Source organism: Planococcus citri, chromosome 4, assembly GCF_950023065.1.
Source record: "Planococcus citri chromosome 4, ihPlaCitr1.1, whole genome shotgun sequence".
Classification (NCBI taxonomy): domain Eukaryota; kingdom Metazoa; phylum Arthropoda; class Insecta; order Hemiptera; family Pseudococcidae; genus Planococcus; species Planococcus citri.
The window spans coordinates 48,660,993-48,683,968 of record NC_088680.1 but is presented as its reverse complement, the minus strand read 5'-3'; the positions used below and the strand labels follow the sequence as shown (position 1 = coordinate 48,683,968).

Here is a 22,976-nt window from a genome sequence, read left to right as displayed (position 1 = left end):
TAAGTATAGGTAGGTATTCGAGTTTTTGAAAGTACCTGTAATATTAGTTATTTAGGTGCTCAACAGAATTTTTTTCAGATTTGTTTTTAGAACAGAGACGTCAAAATATTTCTCATTTTTTCAAACCTCAAAAAAGAAATATTCTTGTATGATACTCACATTGTCTCACCCAGTTTTTTTCAAGTCAACATCAAGCAAATTTTAAACAATGCTGGATTTCATTTGAGCCCTTTCAAATTTTTTGTAAAAGTTCACTGCTTTCAAGAAAACAGAGTCTGAAAAGTTCAAAGTTCAATATCTTGAGAACACTTGATCCGATTTCAAAGAAACGCTGGATCTTGAAAAAGCATCATCCCCTCTACAATTTACTACTGCATGAACTTTTCTCAAAACTTCGCAGCTTTCAAGAAAAAACCGTCATATGTATCTAGTAATATGTGGAAAATTGAAAATGGAAAAATGGTGTAGGTGTGATCCGCAACCCTTGAAACGCAAAGAAAAATTACCCCCAGCCCCCGGGCCCCAACTTCTACTATGAAGATGAATTTAGTAGGTAGGTAGGTAGGTAAGCGGAAAAATCACATTCACAATATGATTTTCTATGCATAAATAAATTTTTGTAATTAAGTTCGGCAACGCTTATCAAAAACTTTATTTGAAATAAATTTGAAAAGATGCAGAGAAAATTTCAGCTTTTCAAGTCATTATCGAAACTGTGAAACCTCTCAAATCTCATCCGGAGCTCACAGATTTGAAATTTCATAAAAACGAAATCGTAAACAATAGGCACCTATTTTCAATGGGTGAAATCAGTGAAATGTGAAAACAACTTATCAAACGAAATTCTCTCAAATGAATGGTTATGTAGACGAAGGGGAAAAAATGTAAGTAAGAAAACTTTTTTTTTCTTCAAAACTTCAAAATAATTTTCAAATTTTTAAAAAGCTTGAAAATTCGCATCTACAATAATTCAAGTAGGTACTTATAAAACTGTTTTCTGCTGAAGTCTCTGTTTGGGCGGGGAGGAGGGGGGGGGGTGTTTGAGAGGATTCGATCGATTGGCTGAAAATCTGAGTGAAATAATGTTATACATAATCAAATCAAGTACATTGTTTCATTTATTTAATTTCTAACCATGCTGTGGCCAATGAACAATCAAATATACAATCTTAAAATATGATTTCCAATCTTAATTCAACTTAGATGAGAATTTTGACATAAAACTTTACTTATGATTAGCATTAGGAATTGTTCAAATGATTAAACAAAAAAAATAAATACCTACATTTTTTATGAATTGGCTCACAGTATCCAATTTCATTTTTTTTAAAACTCTGGCCAATCCATCAATTTCAATTTTCAACTTACACAATAAGTAATGCAGGAAAGAAAAATAGAAAAAAGAGAAAAAACGGTGAATTATGAGAACATAATTATTAATTGGCTTAGATAAGGTAACAATCAAAAGTGTACAATTTTATTAATAAAAAATAATAATTACTTTTTTTAAAAACACAGAGATCATAACTGTAACAACAAGAAAAAAAGCTATGTAATAAGTATTTACAAACAAAATGCTCATTGATAATTGTTAAAATTACAACTTGAATAGGTAGTGAAAAATAAAAACGGGCAAATTGAATTTTAAACACTCAATGTGAACACAATAACACTTATTTACAATGTATTAATGCAACTAGGCGACTTTAATAGAATTTTTTATTTCTAGTCGAAATTTTCAATGCAAATTTGCACACTAATGGAATAATTGAACAAAAAATTGTTGAAAAGCTTAAAAAAAATTAAAAAGGTACAATTACTAGGTAAGTACATATAAATAAAGATGTGTTCCAGGTCCAGGGCTGGAAAAATGAAAAAAATATAAAGTTTCAACTTTAAAATTTTTATTTTTATTTTATTTTTATTTTCATTTTTCCCTTTTTTTTGGTCACTTTTAGTTTCAGTTTTATCATATCCTTTGTTGTTTTGAAAAATCAAGTAAAAATACATCAAGAGAAATTTTTTATTCTTTTTCTACATACATAAAAAATGCATTGCCTCGCCAATTCCGAAATTTTACAATTTAAAATTTGGAAACTTTATAAGTACTTATTTGAGCCTTGAGAGTTGAAGGAAGGGAAGTTCACACTTTAATTTGGAGAATGAACTTGCAAAAACAAAAGAAAAATTGTCAAAAAAGGAGAATGAATACCTACTGAAAGAAAAAACTGAGAAAATTTTAGTTTTCGTTTTTAGTCACTAGTTTTCCAGCCCTCTCCTAATCATTTTAACAACACATTTCTTAAATGAAATAATCAGTGGAAATGCTGGTATTTTCTTGAAATATCTTGACAGGCTTCAAGCTTATAGTCTTTTATCACCAATGCGAACTAGAAAAAAATTTGAAGTTTTATTAAAGTGTGAATTGTTCAATTTTTACTGTTATTCATATAGGTACCTAGTAAAAATCAATCCTGAAGAATAGCAATAGAATAGCCTATATTATTAAAAAAATATTATTTTATAAGATTATTAAGAAATGAGTAGGTAAGTTCATCATGTATTTCTGTTGATGGTAATGGTCTTCGAAATTTTCATCAGTCCTCATAATGGAATAGAAATTAATTAAATCAAATTCACCCAACAGAAATTTGACTAAATTAATTTCTGATCCTCTAGAGGTATGTTATCCATTGTTTCAAGTCAGCATTGGAATGAACTCCATGAATGTGGTACCTACACCAATATTAATATCATAAGTACGTCAACTTACACAATAAAATTCATTTACTTATAGATAAGTAAGTACTAAGTAGCATGAGTAGGTAAGTAAGTAGATATTGTTATTTAATTTAATTATTGCACAAACGTTTTCTAATTATTGGCACAGAAAAAAAGAATACAGAGGCAATTTAAAAAACAAATGTAGAATAGTAAAAAAGTAAAATAAGTAGGTATTAAATTGTTACAATAATTACTTTATGCAATGTAGAATGCTATCATTAATATTATGACTTAGTAGGTAGGTACTAGGTAGCTAACTATTTCTTATAATTGTAAACTTTTGTTCAGAAGTAAGTAATTAGAATTTCAATAATTTAATCATCCTAGCATTGAAAAAAAAAATGACTGCAGATAGATACATATATGTACAATAATTTTTAACAATACTTTACTATATTTAGTATACCTACCAAATAATTAGAAGTTTCTCTTACAAACTAAGATAGGAATTATTGTTTTGAAAGTACCAACCTGCAATAAGAGCTGATCACCAAGCTGGATAAAAGTTTTGAGGATGCGACCTAGGTTGTGGAGCGGATAAAAATCCAGAGGAACTATATGGATGGTAACCAGTAGGACTGAGTGGGTTAAGTGTAGTGGTAGTTATTAAAGTAGTGGGTGGAGAACAACTACGAGGTATGTGCATTTGATGATGGTTAGCAGACATAGAACTTCCAAGAGTTGTCCATGCTGTGGCCCCATTACTTGAATTATTCAATGATACTAATTCTGTTGATCCAGTGCTTTGAGAATCTGTTCAAAGAGAGGAATAGGTATCAAAGTTACAATTACATTCATAGGTACCTACATTCTTTTACATTATAGAGCTGGGTTTAAATTTGAAGTTAGAACAAACCTGAGGGCGATGTCATCAAAGCCAAACTGGTAGGAGTTGAAGGAGTCATTGGAGATAATTGATGTGGCACCAACATGCTGTTTGGACTGATTGGATATGCACCTGCACTTGTATTAAGCACAGTATTTGGTGATACACTACCGAGATGATTTCCCAAACTATTTGCACTCATATTCACCATCTATGAATTTCAAAAAGATAATTTGATTAGAATTCTTCAAGAATTATTTAATGCAGCTAATCCCACAATAGTGTTATTTGCCTGCTAGAAAGCATCAAGTGTCAAGGAATAACTTTATGGAGGAACTTACCAAATTAAAAATATCCACCACTAATGATAAGACATGCAATTTAAAATACATATGAATGAAAAAAAATGAATTGGTGGTCATTCAGCTCATTAATATATGTACATGAAATATGATGACACTATTCACAAAAAAAATTATACCCTAAGCCAATCCTTCAAGTCTTCAAGTTGTTTAAACAATTTTTTTCATTTTTACAACATAATTTTGCATCCATACATTACATATGCTTATCTTATAATAAATTCTATGGAAAATATCATAAAATTGAAATAAAAAATTGTATAAATAATTCACCTGAGCTGAAAGTAGTGATGGTGGGCTGATATAGGAACTTGCACTGAGACTGATATAAGGAGTCGAGGATCCAGGATTAATATTGGGTTTGTGCTCGCCAGTTTCAGATACTGGTGTCATAGGTAGAGCAGGAGCCACTTCCATGTGATGATGCTGATGTGTGCTATACAAATTGGGATGTGAATGCTCTGATGTAACTGCACACACAAAACAAAATAATAGGTAAGTAAGTATATTAATTATTTATGTGTTACCAGTTCTAAAATTTTTACAAGGAACCTATCTATGAAGGAGGATGGTAGATGATCTACTTAGTTATTTTAATATTCTATAAAAATTATGACAAAATGAAATCATTGGAAAGTAGGTGGTAGGTGCAGACAAAATTACTGATGAAAGAGATCCATTTTCTTGGACTAAACATGAACTAATCAAGAGATCATGCAAAAATATAGGTACTACCACCCCCTTTCAAAAGCTCAGTTTCATTTTTCAATTTTTGACAAATTTTGGCTGAAATGCATGTACATACTATTGTCAACCAATCCTCCAACCCATAATCAATTGGTAAAGGGTTCTAACTTTGAGGTGCTTTAAAACATCAGATATACTTTTGGATAGTTTCAAAAAATTGCAATAAAATGGATTGATATGGGGTGTATGATTGAGTAGGTGTAGGTACCTGTTAACTCAAATTTAATGTCTTATCCTGCACACGTTTTTAACATTTGTTTCCGTTTTTTTATGTAAATTTAAATTTAAATTTCTGAAATTAAATAGGTACCTACCTACTTATTCCTACTTGGTGGCAAAAATCACAAAATATCTCAAATACTACCTATACTTTTTAGGAGGTGTCAAGGCAGTCCTAGATCTCCATGCCAACTCTTACAGCAATAACAAGTAGGTAACAACTATAATTACATATACCTAACTTATAAGTACAGATGAAGGTAGGTAAGTCATGCTTACTTTGAGGTGATGCAGAATATGAAGTTTCTGGTAAAGACTGCGAAGGTAATACATAATTAGTGGGTGAAGGTGGACCACCATTTTGATGGCTGACTCCACTGGTAGCACCCACACCAGAACTGTGATAACTCATGCTCATCGGTGATATACCAATAGGGCTATAACTACCACTGCTGTTAGGATTAGTTCCAATTTGTTTTCTCATCCTCGCTCTTCTATTGCTAAACCAAACCTGAAATAAAAAGGCAAAAATTGTTTATTTACTAGTTGGATCATAGATTCCATAAAAATCTTTGAATTCTCTACTACTGAATGAAGAGGACATTATTTGTCTAATGTGTAGTGTTGACCTTAGCTCAAGGAAAATAGGCCCATGCCCATACCTATCAGAAAATATGTACCTATTATTAATACAATACAGGAAACTTGCTCTTTTCAATTTATTTTCTTGGCGCAGCCCTCCCCTTCCAAAAAGAAAAATTAAAATTGAAATAATTTGTAGAAGACTACAAAAATCATGGCATGTGAGGACCTATTAAGGTAGGTATTATTTCATTCACTCTTACTTTCTGACTGATATTTTGCCTACATTTGGAGATCTCAGCCAATTTCGCAGCTAATTGATCATTGGTAGGCTAAACTGCCCTTGCATGCTAATTACAGCTGAGTTTCTATGCAACACCCAGATTTTCTGCTTTTTCACCTTTTCTTTTAATAAAAATAATCACATATTTGCAACACTGAAAACACCTACTTGTATTCTAGCTTCAGTTAGTTTAGTTCTCTGAGCCAACTCTTCCCTGGTGTAAATATCCGGATACTGGGTCCGTTCGAAAGCTTTTTCCAATTCATCTAATTGTTGCGCAGTGAAAGTTGTACGACTCCTTCGTTGCTTTCTCTTTAATGGTATGCCAGGTTCGGATTCGCAATCTGATGCATCGGATACTTTAATACCTAAAAAAATTGAGTATCATAAGTCATTTCACTTTCAAGTGGGTACCTGTAAAGTACTTCGAGACTCGAGTATCCCGACTTCCGTAATGACCATGCATCCTTGATGGATGCTAAAAGTGAAAAAAATATACACACACCAGCCACGTGACATTTCATAATTTCCCTACGCGGAAGTTTCTACATTTTATACACCTATACTTGGACATGAGGTGAAGAGAGCAGGTAGTAAGAAGATGAATTTTTCTGGTGTGTTTACCTCTCTTCTCAACCATACCTACTCATGATTTCCTTATGCAAAAAAAAAGGAAAAATCAATGTTACCTAGTTCCTACGAACCTGATAGATTCAGAGCAGAGATTCATATGTATCTTTTCCCTCGAAATGTATCGGCACTTCAGAAGTAGGTACATGCATCAATACAATACTAAATAGGTAAAAAACAAACTCTACTCACCACGTATCTCTGGGTATCTGCTTTTTAAATAGGTACCCAGGGGGTGGGGAACTACATACGCCATAAGTCATACACCTACCTATGCAATTAGTTAAACTATTGGTTAACAGCTACTGCTGTCAAACATCAAAACCACATATGCCAATTTGATGCATAGGTATAGTTTAAATAACCGTAACGAAAACATCCCACTCTAATACAAAGTCTATCGGTAGACCCTTTTGCTGCTGCTATAGTCCCTATTTCGTAAGTATACTTCTCCATATGTTTTAATAATATTTTGCTCCTGCGTCACGTCGGAATTGTTACATAGTCGCATCGATGTGACAGTTGCAAGCAGTTTTTTATACCTAATAAGAGCGGCACCTCTTTTTCGAAAGCCCCAGAGAACGCGTAGGTCATGATGTATATATGTATTTGAGGTACACTACATGCACATGCCGTTCTCATAAACCATTTTTTAAAACCTCGAATCTGCCACAGAGGACCTCTTTGATGACCTTTTTCTTTCAAGTTTTACCTACCAGTATAAAAAACTATAGAGAGCACAAGAGATGAGAAATTTATAAGAGGAGGAAGTGGGATTGAGTCTGATATGGACGAATAATTTCAAAATTATACGAGTATAAAATCTGTCCAAATCAACTTCGGCAAAATACTCACTTATGTTCAAGATTAGTGCTTTTTAGTGGTCCACTTGGACCATTTTTCCAAAATCAGTGTGGGTAATTTCATATTTTCTATTTTGGGTCATTTCACGTCAATGGGTCTAAGAAGTGGGGGGGGGGTCGGCGATTTTTTTGAAATTTTTCCTGTGGAAAGACCTTTTGAAGGGATGACCACTGGCGCAAATCGCAGCCCTATAGCCCATTTTTAAAGACAGCCAGGGGGTGTCAAAGTTTTCAGTAAACCTAAAATATCATCGAAAAGATTCAAAAAATGAACGAATTTTTATTTTTTTGTTGTGAGTGTAATTTTTATCAACTTTTTCATGAAATACGTCAGAAAGAGGTCAAAATAAGACAACTGAATAAATTTAAACTTTTTTGATGCTTGAAATTAAAAATTGAATTTTTTTCGAATTTTGATTTTTTTGTAAGGAGTTCATTTCATCGGACGAAAGAGTTTTTTAAAAACTTTTTTCAACTGATACGTAAAAATAGGGGTCAAATGGGCCAACTTCACCTATCAAAACTTTTTTTCATGTTTTAAATAAAAAAATCGCACTTTTTCGCAAACTTAAAATTTTTTAAAATCAACTTTGCAACATGGTACCATTCCAATTTTTTAATATGTTGTTCAGCATGAAAAGTTGTCCATAATATATTTCTTTCAGAATTTTTAAGAGTCGGAATGATATGAAAACTACGTTTTGAAACTTTTTGAGCTAATTTTTTGTACGAAAAAAAGTGGCAACACTGATATTTATAATATCACCAAAAAGCCTTTCAAAAGCCCTAACTATGGGAAAATGTTCCATTTTGGTAGGTATCGCAGTTATTGAGTAATCCACTGCTGAAATGGATGATATTTTAGGTTCACTGAAAACTTTGACACCCCCTGGCTGCCTTTAAAAATGGGCTATAGGGCCGCGATTTGCGCCATTGGTCATCCCTTCAAAAGGTCTTTCCACAGGAAAAATTTCAATAAAATCGCCGAACCCCCCACCACTTCTTGGTCCAATTGACGTGGAATAACCCTTGTTGTTCTTGAACTGAAAGTTTTAAAACATGCTCTTTAAAATATTTAAGGATTATTTCTGAACCTTTGAACATTTTTGAGCAGCTTTCTCAAGTTTTTTACTACTTGCCATTTTTCGATTTAGAATTTAATTTCTTGAATCGTAAAAATGTCCGAGCGAAGCAAGAGCAAATTTTTTGAAAGAAAATAAATAAATTAAAAAAAAATGGTTCAATTTATGAAGATTGTACCCATTTTTGAAATCAGCTAATTAAAGGAGAGGAAATTTCGGAATTCCTTGATTTTTCCATAAAGTAAGCACCTGTTTCAATTTCATCGATCAAATTTTTGAAATAAAGAATTTCTATACCAACAATTTTTTCAAATCTTTCAGAATTGTATCCTGGAATAATTCGATGGGCTTATAAGATTTTGATGTTACATGATTTACTGTTTTTGTGGGAAATTGGTTCTCTTTTTTCACCTTTTGGATACCTTATTACCACCTATGAACTTCAATGAAAAAAGTGGAAGAAGTCGTTCAAGAAATTGATAAAATATTTTGAACGACATATCCATCACCATACTCTCAAAATTTCAAGTTATACCAAAAATATAATCTAGACACCCTGTATAGGTAGTTATTAGGTATAGGTACATCGAACTTACGACACGACACGAAACGTGTCACAAAACATATTGAACTCGTAACTCGAGAATTCTACATGATATAATTCGAGACCCACAACCGCACACGTATTCCACAGGACCACAAACTTATAAACGTAAAACGATCCGGCGTTTAAAAATGCCGACAAAGGAACGTGCAGTTGGTTTTCGGCACCTTTGAAAAACAATAGCAAGCTACACACCGCACAGTTCATCTCCCTGGCCAGGCAAACTGGTTGGCTGGGTTATCTTTTTACGTCTAGCTTTGGCAATTTTTCAGTTTCACTATTTGTAATACCGCGCGGTTCGATTTTGCAATCGCACCTTTGGTGGTAAAATCAACTCTGCTCCATTTACCTACCATATAGGTATGTTTCAAAAAGTATCGAAAAAAAGTACCAAATCATCTAATAAATGATTTTTCAGAAACATCGTCAATTCAACGACTGCTAAACAATACACACCGATCAAAAGATAATATCGTCTTTTAGGTCTTTGAAATTGTACGCTACCATAATAAAAACCTTAGCCATCGTTTCCATTAGGTAGGTACGTTTAAAATAAGCTATTTACACCGCGATACCACGATCCAATTATTTTACCCGCCTAAAAGGACCTGGCTAATTTAAAAAAACGCTCGACGCTTGAAAAAATTGAAACGATAAAAAATGCAACAGGAAAAACACTCTTAGTAGTAGAAGAGTGAGAAAAAAAAATACAATTAAAAATACTTCCAATAATACAGCAAGTCATGCATTTCCTGCTTCGTCGACGTATTCGCTTTCAAATAATGACAGTTTTTTGACGTCATCGTCGTCGTCGTCGTCCACAACTATAACCATAAGGCAATAAAAAAAAGTACAAGAGTTGAAACTCGCGCGTCTGGTCTAAGTACATTCAGCTAGAGCCCCTGCATATACCACATATAATTTGTTATTACCATTTAATGACGTTAAATTGGATTGGTTAACCGAACAGGCGGAGCTTAGGCATCAAATACTACTTTCCTTTTATAGACCGAGACTCCCAGAGCGCACTCGACAATCCAACAACAATCTACTAAGCCCTACCTAAACATCAAACAAGACTTGATTTACTGCCTGAGTAAATAATCCGTAGAATACCACATAACCAGATACACACGAATGCCAAGCCAACAATAATATTGTTATGAATGAGGCCCATCCTTTTACACCTATTCGTACTTCTTCTTCCATCACTGAAACAGGTATTCATTTTTTATGTATGGTATTCCTTCATCTTCTGAAGATAACATTTCGAACCCTCCACCTCATCCCCCTTAGCTGCCGAACTTGGTGCAGACGATGAAGATGACTCAGATGAGCCATTTCTGGTCGTTATAGAAACTCCAGCGAAATCTTCGATTTCTTCAGAAAGCTCGAAAATTAATTTAGGCAGTTAACACACTCAAAATGTTGGCTTGGAAATCGGTTCAAATGTAGACCAACTCGTCAAACAAATCAAAAATAAGCCACAACTCAATTTTTAGCTGCCCAAATTCATTTTCATGCCTTCTGGAGAAATTAACAAATTTTGAAGAAATTGAAAATCACGCTGGAGACTCCAAAATAGCACAAAATGGTGAACTCTGGATTCAACTGATAATTTTAGTGAAGAAACGGCAATTTGGACCAATTTCAAAAATTTCCTCACAAATGGAAAATCTGTTTTTTTTTTTGAATTTTCTCCCTCATGATGTAAAAAAGAAACACATTCCGGGTATCCACCTAGAAGTACGTCCAAATGTGAATAAACTTACTCAGCAGCATCGATTTTAAACTGCCCAAATTAATTTCCTCGTCTTCTATAGAAATTCAAAATTTTTTGAATAAATCGAAAATCCCGCTGAAGGCTCCAAAATGACCGAAAATTTGTGCAATTTGGTTCAGGAGAGTTGATATTAATCTCAGGACTGATTTTTATCATTATTGTAATGAATAAATTGATTTCTGTATTAAAAAAGCATAAATTGCCAAAAATTACCATTTTTGATGTTCAAAAATTCGTCAAAAATCGAAAAGTTGATTTGGGCAGCTGGAAGATGTTCTGGTTTCACAAATGAGATTTCCAAAATTTCAAAAGAGTACATACTATTTCAATTTCCAAAATATTCCATTGCAACATTTTTGTAATGTTAATTATAGATTTTCAAAAATGTATCAAACGTTGAAAAAAATCAAAGTGAACAGCAAAAAATTCGAGTTTTATTTCATTTTTTTCACAGACCTCTCCAACAAAGAATTTGGCTTTAGTTGAAGTGATTTCAGAGGAATTTTATTGATTTATCGCTGTCCAAAATTGAATTCAAAAACTGTGCATTTTTTTACAAAATAGGAAACGAACATTTTGAAGAAAAAAAATCACTACCACAGCAAGCAAAGTCGAACATCTACTTATTTGTATTTGATACATACCACTTCATCTTATAGGTAGAGGTACACTGTGGGAACTGCATTGCATTTGATTATTAAGCTGAGTATCCTCAATCACCTCAGGATACAGTTTATACCCGTGGATCATACTCGTATTTGAATTTTGATGACACACAGACATCATATCCGATCCGTTCGCGAACAAGACAAACAGTACAATGACTGCGACGATTAAATTTACAAAATACTTCATTTTCGAAGGTGTACTTGGTACCAGTTTTGTAGCAAGTACGATGTATCGTAGCAACAACTGAAAAAAAAGGCGCCCCCAAGAAAAACTGACTCCGACGCCCCCTTTGCTTGTAAACGCGTATAAGCCAATGACGTCTCTCATTGTTGAAACTACACCTTACCTATACCTAGCTTATACACACTATACCTATAAATATTGCAGTTTCATTACAACGATGATTAATCGTTTGGGTATAAATCATCCGTCAAACACTCCGTTTCCTATTAAAAATCATCCTTAATTCATAATGAGTAATTCTTCTCTTCCTTTTTCAAAAAGGTGAGTATAGGGGAGCGAAAAAGTCAACTAGATATACCTTTACTTACAGCTATAAAGTGAATCAAAAATATTAAAACGCATCAAATTTTCATTCAATAACTAATGAGAGATCTTTTTCCGCATAATTTGATTCAAAATAAAACAAAAGAAATACCTACCTAAATGCAAAAGAAAACACATGCACGAAATGTGACTACAGGTAGAGATTGAAAAAAGCGATATCCGATTCAAAGTAAGTATTTTAAAGATGAATCGATTTAATTCAATTCCATCTACGTGACGTGATATCATCAAATTCATACAGTTTTTAGTTTATGAAAGTATTTGATGATTTGAATACAAGAAGCGTATGCCTATTGCCTACTGTTGTTATTCGAAAGGGTCACTTTTTTTGAATTGTACACTGAAGTTTAAACAGACTACTGCATTTGAATAAGAAAAGAAAACGTAAAGATCTTAGCTACACGGATTTGAAGGAGAAAAAAGGTTTCTATAGGCTCCTTTCTTCGACTTCAATAAACGTATACGAACTTTTTTTTTGTTTTTTATTGTTCTCTTAAAACGAGCAAAACAATAAAAAATCAGATCGGTGTGTAGGTACTTAGGTATTTTATAGAAAAAAAACATGGAATATTTTGAAGGGGAAAAACGAATAATTCGGCCAATTAAAAACCAGACCAGAAGTTTAAAAAAAATGAAACATGCGTTTCCTGAATTACGTTGAAAATTTATTCAGTCTAAATTGAAAATTAAATTTCTATATTTCATATCAACAAATGATCCTTTTTAAAATTTCAAATCGAAATGTCTGCATGATATTCTTTTTAGATCTGCCAACAAAAAAAAAAAACATGCACTAAAATTGCCAAAAATTATTTTTTAAAGGAAATAACCTGAGCTCTGCTTGACTTTTGGCGCAATTGAAAATATATTCCCAATTTTTTTTTATTTTTTAAATAAAGAAATCATCAAAACTTTTTTTTAAAAGAGCAAAAAATATTTAGATTAAAAAAAATCGTTGCAAGATAACATACGAATAGGTATCTATAAAATGTTTATATTATTTTGTAAAAAAAAAATATGTGAGTAGATAAGTAAAAAAATTACGTACCTACATTTTTCTTACTTGTGTATTTTTTTTTTTTAAATTGAATTTAGGAAATTACCTACTTATCATCCTATCTTTTAAACTAGACAATCCAAGTATATAAATTGTTTTGTCAAATAACATCGTTTTTTTTATTTTTTATTTTTTTTTTTTTTTTTGGTCAACATTTCAAATTACAAGTAAGTATAGCACGTACATATAAAGCCAACATCCCTCTTCTTCCTCTCGCTCCTCCTGCTTACTATATCTAATATCCCATCATTTCTGTTCTCAGTGAATCATTCTACAAAGAAACACTCAACGTCAACATCACATCTTTGATCGACCAGACCGCCCGCCATCCTTCTGCTTCGACACCGCCAGCAACGTGAAAATTGCCACCATATCAATTCATAGTTTGTACTTCTTCGCCATCCATTCATTCCAATTTCCATACACCCACACTGATCAATACCGTTACACAATGCAGCGTGAAATCATACAATTTCGTCACAAATTGCTCATTGCTCATTATTATCAAGAAGGCCAAATATCAATTGCATTCTAACACACCTGTTTGTTTTATGATTATACAAAATTAGCATAATTTACGCCTGTTCAAGTCGTAAATTTTGCGCAATAATAAGAGTTTCACAATACCAACGAAGGTGCTTGGGTATTTTCTGATATTATTATAAAAATAGCTTGTGGCAGAAAAGTACCTACCCACACTTACACTAATGAAAAGGGGACAAATCGTAGGACGTTATTCGAATTGAACTACGTACAGAAACAAACGTCTAGAAAATAGGAAAAAAGTGGAAAATTTTGTAATCCTATCTTCACTGGCACATGTTTTCGCCGGTTACTTTGATATTTGCCGCTATAGGGCTGTAAAATGGTTAGGTATACTTTGACTCTTTCAAGTTGCTCACCTCGCAGACACGACGACGTCGTTGACATTATTACCAGCAACAACATTTATGTGTGCCTAACAATTTATGAAACTACCCATAACTATAACATATACAATGCACTATATGATTTCAGAACATGAAAATATCTACACAGAATTCGCCCAAGACTACTGTACCTTATCGTCACACAAAAGGTGTACGCTAAAGTCAAATGAGTCCACCATGTCAGGAGCAAAGCAAAAACATAACCTACTTATACTTACAAAACATCAAATTAGATTTAAATATAATTAAATAAGAATTTAGGTAAACTCGAAAACAACCAATCTGGAATACTTCTCACTCTCAGAGACATATGTATAATTTCTGAAAATCATTAATACGAGTAAGTATATTATCGTGTAATGTTTTTTTGGGTTTTGCTGGCTTAAACTCAAAATTTAGATTTATAGTGCCAATAGGGAGCATTATACAAGTAGTTCGTCATAATATTACAAATCGATGAAATGTCATTGACTGAACGGATGCCATGCCAGCACTTATTATGAGTAAAAAATTTCCGAATCACATCGCCAGATATGTTGCTGCAGCAAAAGTCGCGAATATATTTCGAAACACCATGAATCGTAGGATAGGCAATAGCAGGGTGTCCCAGAACTGCTGAAGTTCTTTTCTTTTAGGTAGGTCTGGGTTTGAGTTCGTATTTTCCCCTTCATTAGATTAAATTTTCTAATAAGTATCCTATCATTTTTTGTTCATATAAAAATTTAAATTAGACCGAAGGAAGCAAGTGTAAAAGCTTTCGAAATTTTCCAACCAAAGAGGTAAGAAAACACCTCATTTTTTAATGTATGAAATTGATTTTTATAGAACTTGCACCTAATTTTTGGATTGGAATAAAAAATTTTCAGAAATGGTAAGCAATTTTGGAAAAGGATAGAAAATTGATCCAAGCGAGGCGAGGGCAGAAGTTTTCAAAAATTAATAAGGCTTACATAATTCAAGACACAAAATAAGTAACATTATCTCATCAATTTTTCTGAGTTTGAAATTTTAAAAACTTATATGAAAAAAAATTTCCTGAGCCTGAGGAATTTGAAGATTTCTCATTCAAGAAGTGGAAGAACGTTGTTTTTTACTCAACGAGAAATTCCAATTTAATGACTCAAAATTACATTTTTAAAATGAATTTTGGAAAATAGGTATATAGGTATGTATTACGAATACAGCCTTCAATTCAAAAAAGGTACAAAATTCATTTGTCATAATCATTAATTCATTATGACTCAGGTAGGAAATTTTATAACTTCCGAATCTCTTTTAAATTTTTATAGGTAAATTAGTGTATTTTTTCTAAAATTTCCCTACTTTAGAAGTGTGGGGGGGGCTTTGTCTCGAGTACAGCAAACAGACGATAAATGCCTACTGTTCATGCCCTTCGACTGATTTTCCAGCAATTTCAAGACATTTCACCAAAACATCAAAATATTCTATGTAATTTTTTAATTTTGTGCTTTTTCGACACTACCAATTATTTTTTAATTTCAATTTTTCTCTAAATTTTCAATCACCCAGTTGTTTTTTCAACTCCTAGGTCCTAGCTAATTTTTACAGTGTTTTTCGCTATTTAAAGTAAGTATGTAATATTTTCTGATTTGTTCATGTTTGCAAAAAAAATCTGTCATTTTCTACCAATTTCCTAATTACTTATTTTTAAAAATTTTGGTCAATATTTTGAGCAATTTTTCAATGTTTTACCAAATTTTGACATGTACATACTTACCTCATAAATTTTTTCATCATGAACAGTTTCAAAAGCCTCCTTTCCAAGCAATTTTTGCATAATTTTAGCAATTTTTTTTTTTTTTTAGATAGGTGAGTAAATTTTGATAAAATGTTCTACTTTTTCTTTGATTTCCAAATTCCTCAATCAGATAGCGACCCTTTTCTTTTCAATATAATATTTTAATTTTAATAAAGTCAAATTTCGTGAGTTTTTTAGAAGTCATTATTGAAAACGCCCATTACAAAAATTTAAGTGTGTAATGCACACATTGGCTACTTGTGATTTCGATCCAAAAACAGGATAGGAAATTTTATACACACCTTGTAAGCACGTAGAACAATTCTTCGCACATAGAAGCGAGACGATACTATCTTTTTAATACAATTGTCAACGTGAAAAGAAGAAAAAAATCAAGGAGAGAGTACAAATAGGTATAGTAAAGCAAACTAAAGATAGTACCTACCAATGATACAAGATACCTACATTGTAGAGAGTCTGTTCAATGTACCATCTATAGTAAGTATTTAGTAGCATTTGTGAATTACAATGTGATCGTTTACTGGCTTTTGAAAACATCTACTCACAGTTCGTCATTTACCATCCTGCCCTGCTGGCTAGATAATTTATAGAGGCAAAAAATCCGATTCCACCCTCATACCGCACCCCGCCAACGATCACTACAAATGATAATATACTTGTACTATGTCTATAAACCGTTATACAATACCATTGGGATCTTTTAAAGTAGCCATTCGTCTATAGTCTTAACATAAATAGGCGATGACCTGACCTTTTTTACTCACTACAAAAGGTTTTTTTTTTCTTACTCTTACATCTTATACAGACACAACAATGTGACAGCTTCGACATTTCTATGCTTCTTCAACAAGACGACAACTATACGTACCAACCAACGAGAAGCAGAAAAAAATTAACACAGAAATTTCCAATTCTCTATTCTTTCTTTTTTTTGTACTTTTTTTCATCATAAGGTAGTACATCTTCTGTTCATTATCAAACGTAAGCCAAACGAACAGATTTACAATAAGGGGAGAAATGCTGTGGCTGCGGGTGTGTATTTTTTTCACATACTTATCGCGATCTGACAAAGAGAAATGCTGCTGCATATATCTTTGTGTCCAGCAGCGGTGGTGCCGGTGGTCAAGTAACAACCCTCCAGACCAGAAAAAACTAATGTAGAATATTAGAGATGAAAATATGTACTCACCATCACTGAGTTTTTTATCGGGTGGATCGTCAGCACCGTCGTGTCCACGAAGTAGCCTTGATATGGCGCTCACTGAAGGTGCATTACTTCTATCACATAGGCCTTCTTTAATCAATCTGGAACATACGAGTCCACTGATAGCGGATAAAGTTGAATTGTAATGATACCAGTGTAGTATAGAGTAAATACGTGCATATTTTATAGTTTAAATTAATTCTTCTTATTATATAGGTAGGTACCTACACCTCAATTCAATACTTTCTTTTCCTTCTTAAACCTGCAAATTATACCTATTGCAAATTCACACCTTCAGAATATGAGTACCAGTTATCTGTTATCAGTACATGAATTTAACACCTGAAGAGTAAAATAATACCGCAACTGTGGCTGCAGCTGTGTCACACTGGCACTGGCATCACCACAGTCAATGAAATGATTTTACCATACATCAATCTACTTTCCATGATTTAATAAAAATTCGAAACCTAATTTTTCTCATAGACACTTGAATGATTAAGTGTACCTACGGTCTCTCACCACGTTTTTTTCTTCTTTTTACCAAGATACCTCTTCTATAGTCTCCTTGCATGATACAGAGGCCAACAAAAATCTACCAACGTACACTGCAGTAATCGTGCATAACAAATTGAGAATTACCGCGGGCCTTTCTCAATAGATCGAATTTATGTAGTACTCTCTTTTCTTTCTCGTGTTGTAGTACATTGAAAACTATATAGGTACGAAAGAGTGTTTTGCGAACTAAGCATATTCACTTTTGATAAATAGATACTCGATTGATCGATTGATTGATCGATCGATGAACTGCCCAATTGCTCGATCTCACTCTACAATACCATACTTTTGGGCTCTGTACTTGAAGTCTGTTCACATTTTATGAGAGGTAGCCGAGGTAGGTAATTCATGGGAAATTTATCATTTATGTACACTTTTTCTACGGTTATGTATGGTACCGGCATCGTCTATTCGATGTATTTTTGTACCTGTACCAGTTTACATCGTGATTTGATCAATTTATCGTAATAGCACCACGTGCGTCGATTATGTTGCCACCTTTCAACGATGTTGAACGAAAAGAAAAAGCTGAAGATGCATAAATTACGAGTAGGTGGGTACTACATAGGTATACCTACTAGTAAATATAGGTACGCTAAAATGCATTTATTGCAAGTACTCATTTTCTTGTTTTTAGTTCCGTTGGCTAATTTAATTTTTCAGGTCAAACTATTAAAAAATTATATATCAAGGCTACAAGTGATTTCGATATTGAGGAAAACCTTGTAGAAAAGGGGACAATCTAGAATTGCGAAGGAATTTTTTTTTGAAAAAATTAAATGACGTTTTTTCACTTATACTTATCTACCTCTACATACCATGCAGATAAACCGAATCAAACTTATTCTAGAATTGATATTTTTATGGACTTAGGTAGCTCATATTTTTCAGATTTGAATGAAACTTTTTCAAAATTTAAATTTAGTTTTGAAGAGCTAGGTAGAAGTAAATTTATCTGACAAGGGAACCTCTTGAGGTGTCACACTCCGATTTGAACGGGACCGCGATTTTTGGAAAGCGCGAAGTCTAACCAAATTTTCAGCTGCCCAAGTTCATTTTTCGATTTTTGGCGAACGTTTGAAAATTCAAAATTGACTGTTTTTGGGGATTTATGTTTTTTTAAAAGCACGTACTTGATCAGTAAAAATGGTCAAAATAAGTCCTAAAACTAATATTAATTACCCAATTCCAAATTTCACCATTTCCAGCCATTCTGGAGCCTCCAGCGAAATTTTCAATTTCTCTAGAATTTTGAATTTGCTCCAGAAGGCGTGAATATGAAGTTGGGCAGCTAAAAATCGAGTTGTGTATTATACTCGACCTGTTTAACGAGTTTATCCACATTTTAGCCGATTTTGAGAGTAACACCTCAAAAGTGGCGTTTTGACCAGCTTTTTTTCAAAATTAAAAAATCAAAAAAATTAAAAGTTTCCTGGTTTGCGTGGAAATTTTCGATATTTGCGCGAATCGCTGTATTTTGTCCATAATCAACCCCCCCCCCAAATCCAAATTTCACCATTTCCAGCAGTTTTGGAGTCTCCATTGCGATTTTTCAATTTCTCCAAAATTTTGGATTTGCTCCAGAAGGCGTATCGAGTTGTGTATTACTTATATAGGTACTCGACCTGTTCAACGAGTTTATCCGCATTGAAGCCGATTTCGGGAGTGACACCTCAACAGTGGTTTTTTGACCAAATTTTTTCAAAATTAAAAAATTAAAAAAATTCAAAAGTTTTCTGTTTGTGAAGAAATTTTTGGAATTAGCGCTAATCGCAGTATTTCTTTAAGAACCAACCCACTGAGCGCAAATTCTACCATTTCCAGCCGTTTTGGAGCCTCCAGCGCGATTTTCCCATTTCTCCAGAATTTTGAATTTGCTCCAGAAGGCGTGAATACGAAGTTGTGCTCAAATGCGGATAAACTCGTTAAACAGGTCGAGTATAATACACAACTCGATTTTTAGGTGCCCAACTTCGTATTCACGCCTTCTGGAGCAAATTCAAAATTCTGGCGAGATGGGAAAATCGCGCTGGAGGCTCCAGAATGGCTGGAAATGGTGACATTTGGAATTGGGTAATTAATATTAGTTTTAGGACTTATTTTGACCATTTTTATACTGATCAAGTACGTACTTTTTTTTAAAAAAAACATAAATCGCCAAAAGGCTGTTACACAAAACATCTGAATTTTTTACATTTCAACTAAGCAACATTCAAACAACATCTCATTCGTAATAAGTGATCTCAATAATTAAGTACAATATTTTGCTAGTCAGAGGTAAATTTTTCATTAGGAATATATTCGGTAACGTCTACATCGCAAATTGGTTTCATTAACGACCTTGTTTGTCATTAAACCTAACAATTAATTCAAGAGCATGCTTCCAATTCCCTCTCTCTTACTCTTAATATTCGATAACAATTCAGACAATCGAATGAAATTCATAATTTTTTAGCTCAAGTTTTTTTTTTATAGGAATCAGTCTAACTGGCATTCAAATTGGGAGGGACTAAATCGTTCGGTTGATCCAGAAATTCATTTTCATCATATTTAAGCATGCTTGATTTTTACCCCTGCATTTTTGAACATCTTAATTCGAGCTAATCGAGCAAAAAAATTTGCTAAAATTTAGCAATTAGGTCTAGTTCAGTAACAGATTGGAATGCACTTGAATCCTAAATTTACACGGCTAAATCATCAGGAGAAACTCAAGAAAGGTTGGTTGGATGGATGGATGGATGGATGGATGGATGGATGGATGGATGGATAAGTAGATAGATGAATGGATGGGTGCGGGGCAATTTTTTAAAAAATCAAAAATTTGAATACAGGATATCCAAAAATCAGCATTCTAGTGTAATCAGAAATAGACAAACTTTGTTTTTTTTTTGGTTACCTATTTTTTTTGGTAAATCAAATAGTCTTGTATAGCATTTGCATGCCTTTCTGGATTCCCACAGAAAAAAACAACAAAAACGATTTTGGTATTAGGTCAGCCTGGGTGTGTTTTTCAGGAATTCAAACTTTTCAACGTCCGTCCCCTCGCCTCTTTAGAAATTTGGCTGGCACATTCAACTCATTTCCACTTAAAAACAATCACATCGATACCTTTACACATGTACGTATTTTTTCAATCTTCCAATACCATTTCCAACATTTCACTATACAATCGAGTAGAAATAAGTAATCTTCTCGCGTAAACCTCTAAACAACAACAAAAAAAAATAACTGATACAATGCAAAAAAAAAGAGAAAAAATTGCCTACTTTCGAGTTTTACTACAATGATAGGTGAGAAACAATACAGGCGTAAATCTGTCATAAGTTGATGGTTTTCGCTTGTATAAAGTAAATTACCGATAACGGTTACCTGTCGATATGGTACCGTTGCGTATAATGACGACTTTTATGAGCCGGTATTAGACGAGATAAATCGACGTCTTCGTCTATACGGACACTCAAGAGGACACCACGCAGATATTAGGAAGATAGATAGGTAAATCGCGCAAGATTTATTGTACACACGAGTTTTGTTAATAATGGCGATAGTTTTACTTTCTTCCATCACGTCAATATTCATAAAAGTTCAATCTCACTCCTCGTCACGCCCTGATAAATACGTACATAGGCAGGTATCTCAATCGTTCGCAAAACAGAGTACATCACTGAATAGGTAGGTATAGAGGTACTTCAGTGAGTATGTCCGCGTTCATCTTTTTAGCGTTATGTTAGGCACGTTTCACGAGCTGTACACTTTCGTATAGTCAGAAGATAGATGAAAATTTGAAAAATTACACTATAATAATATGTGTATATCTAGGAACTAAAGACCTGTCAAGCAAATTCCCAAAGTGACATATTCTTCAAACAAAGGAGGGGGTAAATTGAGGCCTCCAATACTAACTTTTTTTCACAAGAAGAATGAATTACGTAAATTGGAACATCGCAGAATAGCTCAATTTTTTATCATTTCATCAAAATATATCATCATGCTAAATGATCTTTTTGGAGGTTTCGTTTTACTAAAAAATGTTCCCCAAATAATTCAGATTTTTTAAAATAAAAATAATAAAAATTTTCTAAAATCAAAAAATTAAACAAAACTTGAAACCGAAATCTCCGGTTTGTCAACTTTTCAACTAAGTAGGTACATACAAAAAAAGTCAGTAAGAAAACTGAGAAAACTACTCACATAAGGAAATGAAAAAATTACTTTTTGAAAAAGATATCAATTATACCCATAAGTTGGTATCAAAATTCTCTAAAAACTGGAATTTTTACAAAAAAAAAAAAAAAATCATCAGAGCTATGGACACTTTTTTTGATTTCATAAATATCATGAATTTATGATCCTTCACTACCTAGACCTACCAACTTACTCCCCAGGGTAAAAGAAACGTCCTCTGGGAATTTTATCTCACACAGGCCACTTATAAAGTTATAGTACCTAACTTTACATTCCGTACTTAAAAAATATTACTAACCTGTCTCTAATTTCCCAGCTAAAAATACTCGGATTTTCGCCTTTGTATTCTTCAATGCGCCTTTCAACATCAGGAGTAGCAATACGTGGTTTACTGCCACCGATAACACCTGGTCTGATGCTACCAGTTTCTTGATATCGGTTTAAAATTTTCGAAACGCATCCGTGAGATACTCGAAGCTGTCTTGAGATCACGCAAGGTCGTACGCCCGACGCAGCTAATTCTACAATTTTCAATCGAATATTGTTCGGTAACGGGCGCCCATTGATAAATACACCGCCTAGTTGGTTGACACGACCCTGTCCTGTAAATTGAAAAAAAAAACACATTATTGAAACTTGTTTCTCATCGTTGATTTTACATGATGATATTTTTAAATTAATGAATAAAATAGGAGTAAATAAACCATATGATCTATTAAATACAGGTATGCTTTCATGTATAGACGAATGATTCAAAAAATTTCTCTCAAATTATTTTTGAAAATCAAGAAGAAAAGGAAAAATTGGCTAAAAAGGGCAGAAAGATGATGGTTTTTTTTATACAATCCAAATTCCTGACAATTGATAAAAAATTACAAGAAAGTTGACGGATACATTTTCATTGTTCTTTTTTCCAGAAATGGACCCAGACCATGACTAGTTCTAAAATAGGTAGTCTAAATGTATTTTTATACATGGTGGTCTACTTATATGTACCTACTTAGATAATTATTGGAAGGCAAGAAAGCAAATATTGCAAAACCCGCTCCATCAGACTTTTGAGGAAATTAGGTATACAATTTTAATTAAAAGTTTAAATCCCGAAATGGAGAAATCATTTCCAAATTGAAAAATATTACCGGCTATGATCAAATTTTAATTATAATCATTTTTTGATCGGGAAGTCTATTTTTGAAACTAAAATTGATTTTTCAGTTCGAACATGATCGATCATATGGAATCAAAAATTGCAAAAAAAACGA

At 33.1% G+C, this 22,976-nt stretch overlaps 1 protein-coding gene across 7 annotated transcripts in view; it reads right to left on the bottom strand.

Annotated features, from left to right (window-relative positions):
• Positions 1-1,100: 1,100 nt before the first annotated feature.
• The window catches only part of LOC135844818 (protein gooseberry-like), a 63,391-nt gene continuing 41,515 nt past the window's right edge, over positions 1,101-22,976 (bottom strand). For 3 of the 7 annotated variants that reach the window (XM_065363173.1, XM_065363178.1, XM_065363174.1), the window contains 8 exons: positions 22,013-22,316; positions 16,957-17,090; positions 5,972-6,171; positions 5,218-5,449; positions 4,246-4,442; positions 3,641-3,821; positions 3,256-3,537; positions 1,101-2,390 (listed from right to left, as the gene is read on the bottom strand). In XM_065363173.1, the coding sequence (XP_065219245.1) occupies positions 3,272-3,537; positions 3,641-3,821; positions 4,246-4,442; positions 5,218-5,449; positions 5,972-6,171; positions 16,957-17,090; positions 22,013-22,316 (1,514 nt within the window). In that variant the 3' untranslated portion in view covers positions 1,101-2,390; positions 3,256-3,271. The remainder of the gene's footprint in view (positions 2,391-3,255; positions 3,538-3,640; positions 3,822-4,245; positions 4,443-5,217; positions 5,450-5,971; positions 6,172-16,956; positions 17,091-22,012; positions 22,317-22,976) is intronic. The other 4 variants (XM_065363176.1, XM_065363179.1, XM_065363175.1 and 1 more) reach the window with 3 other exon arrangements.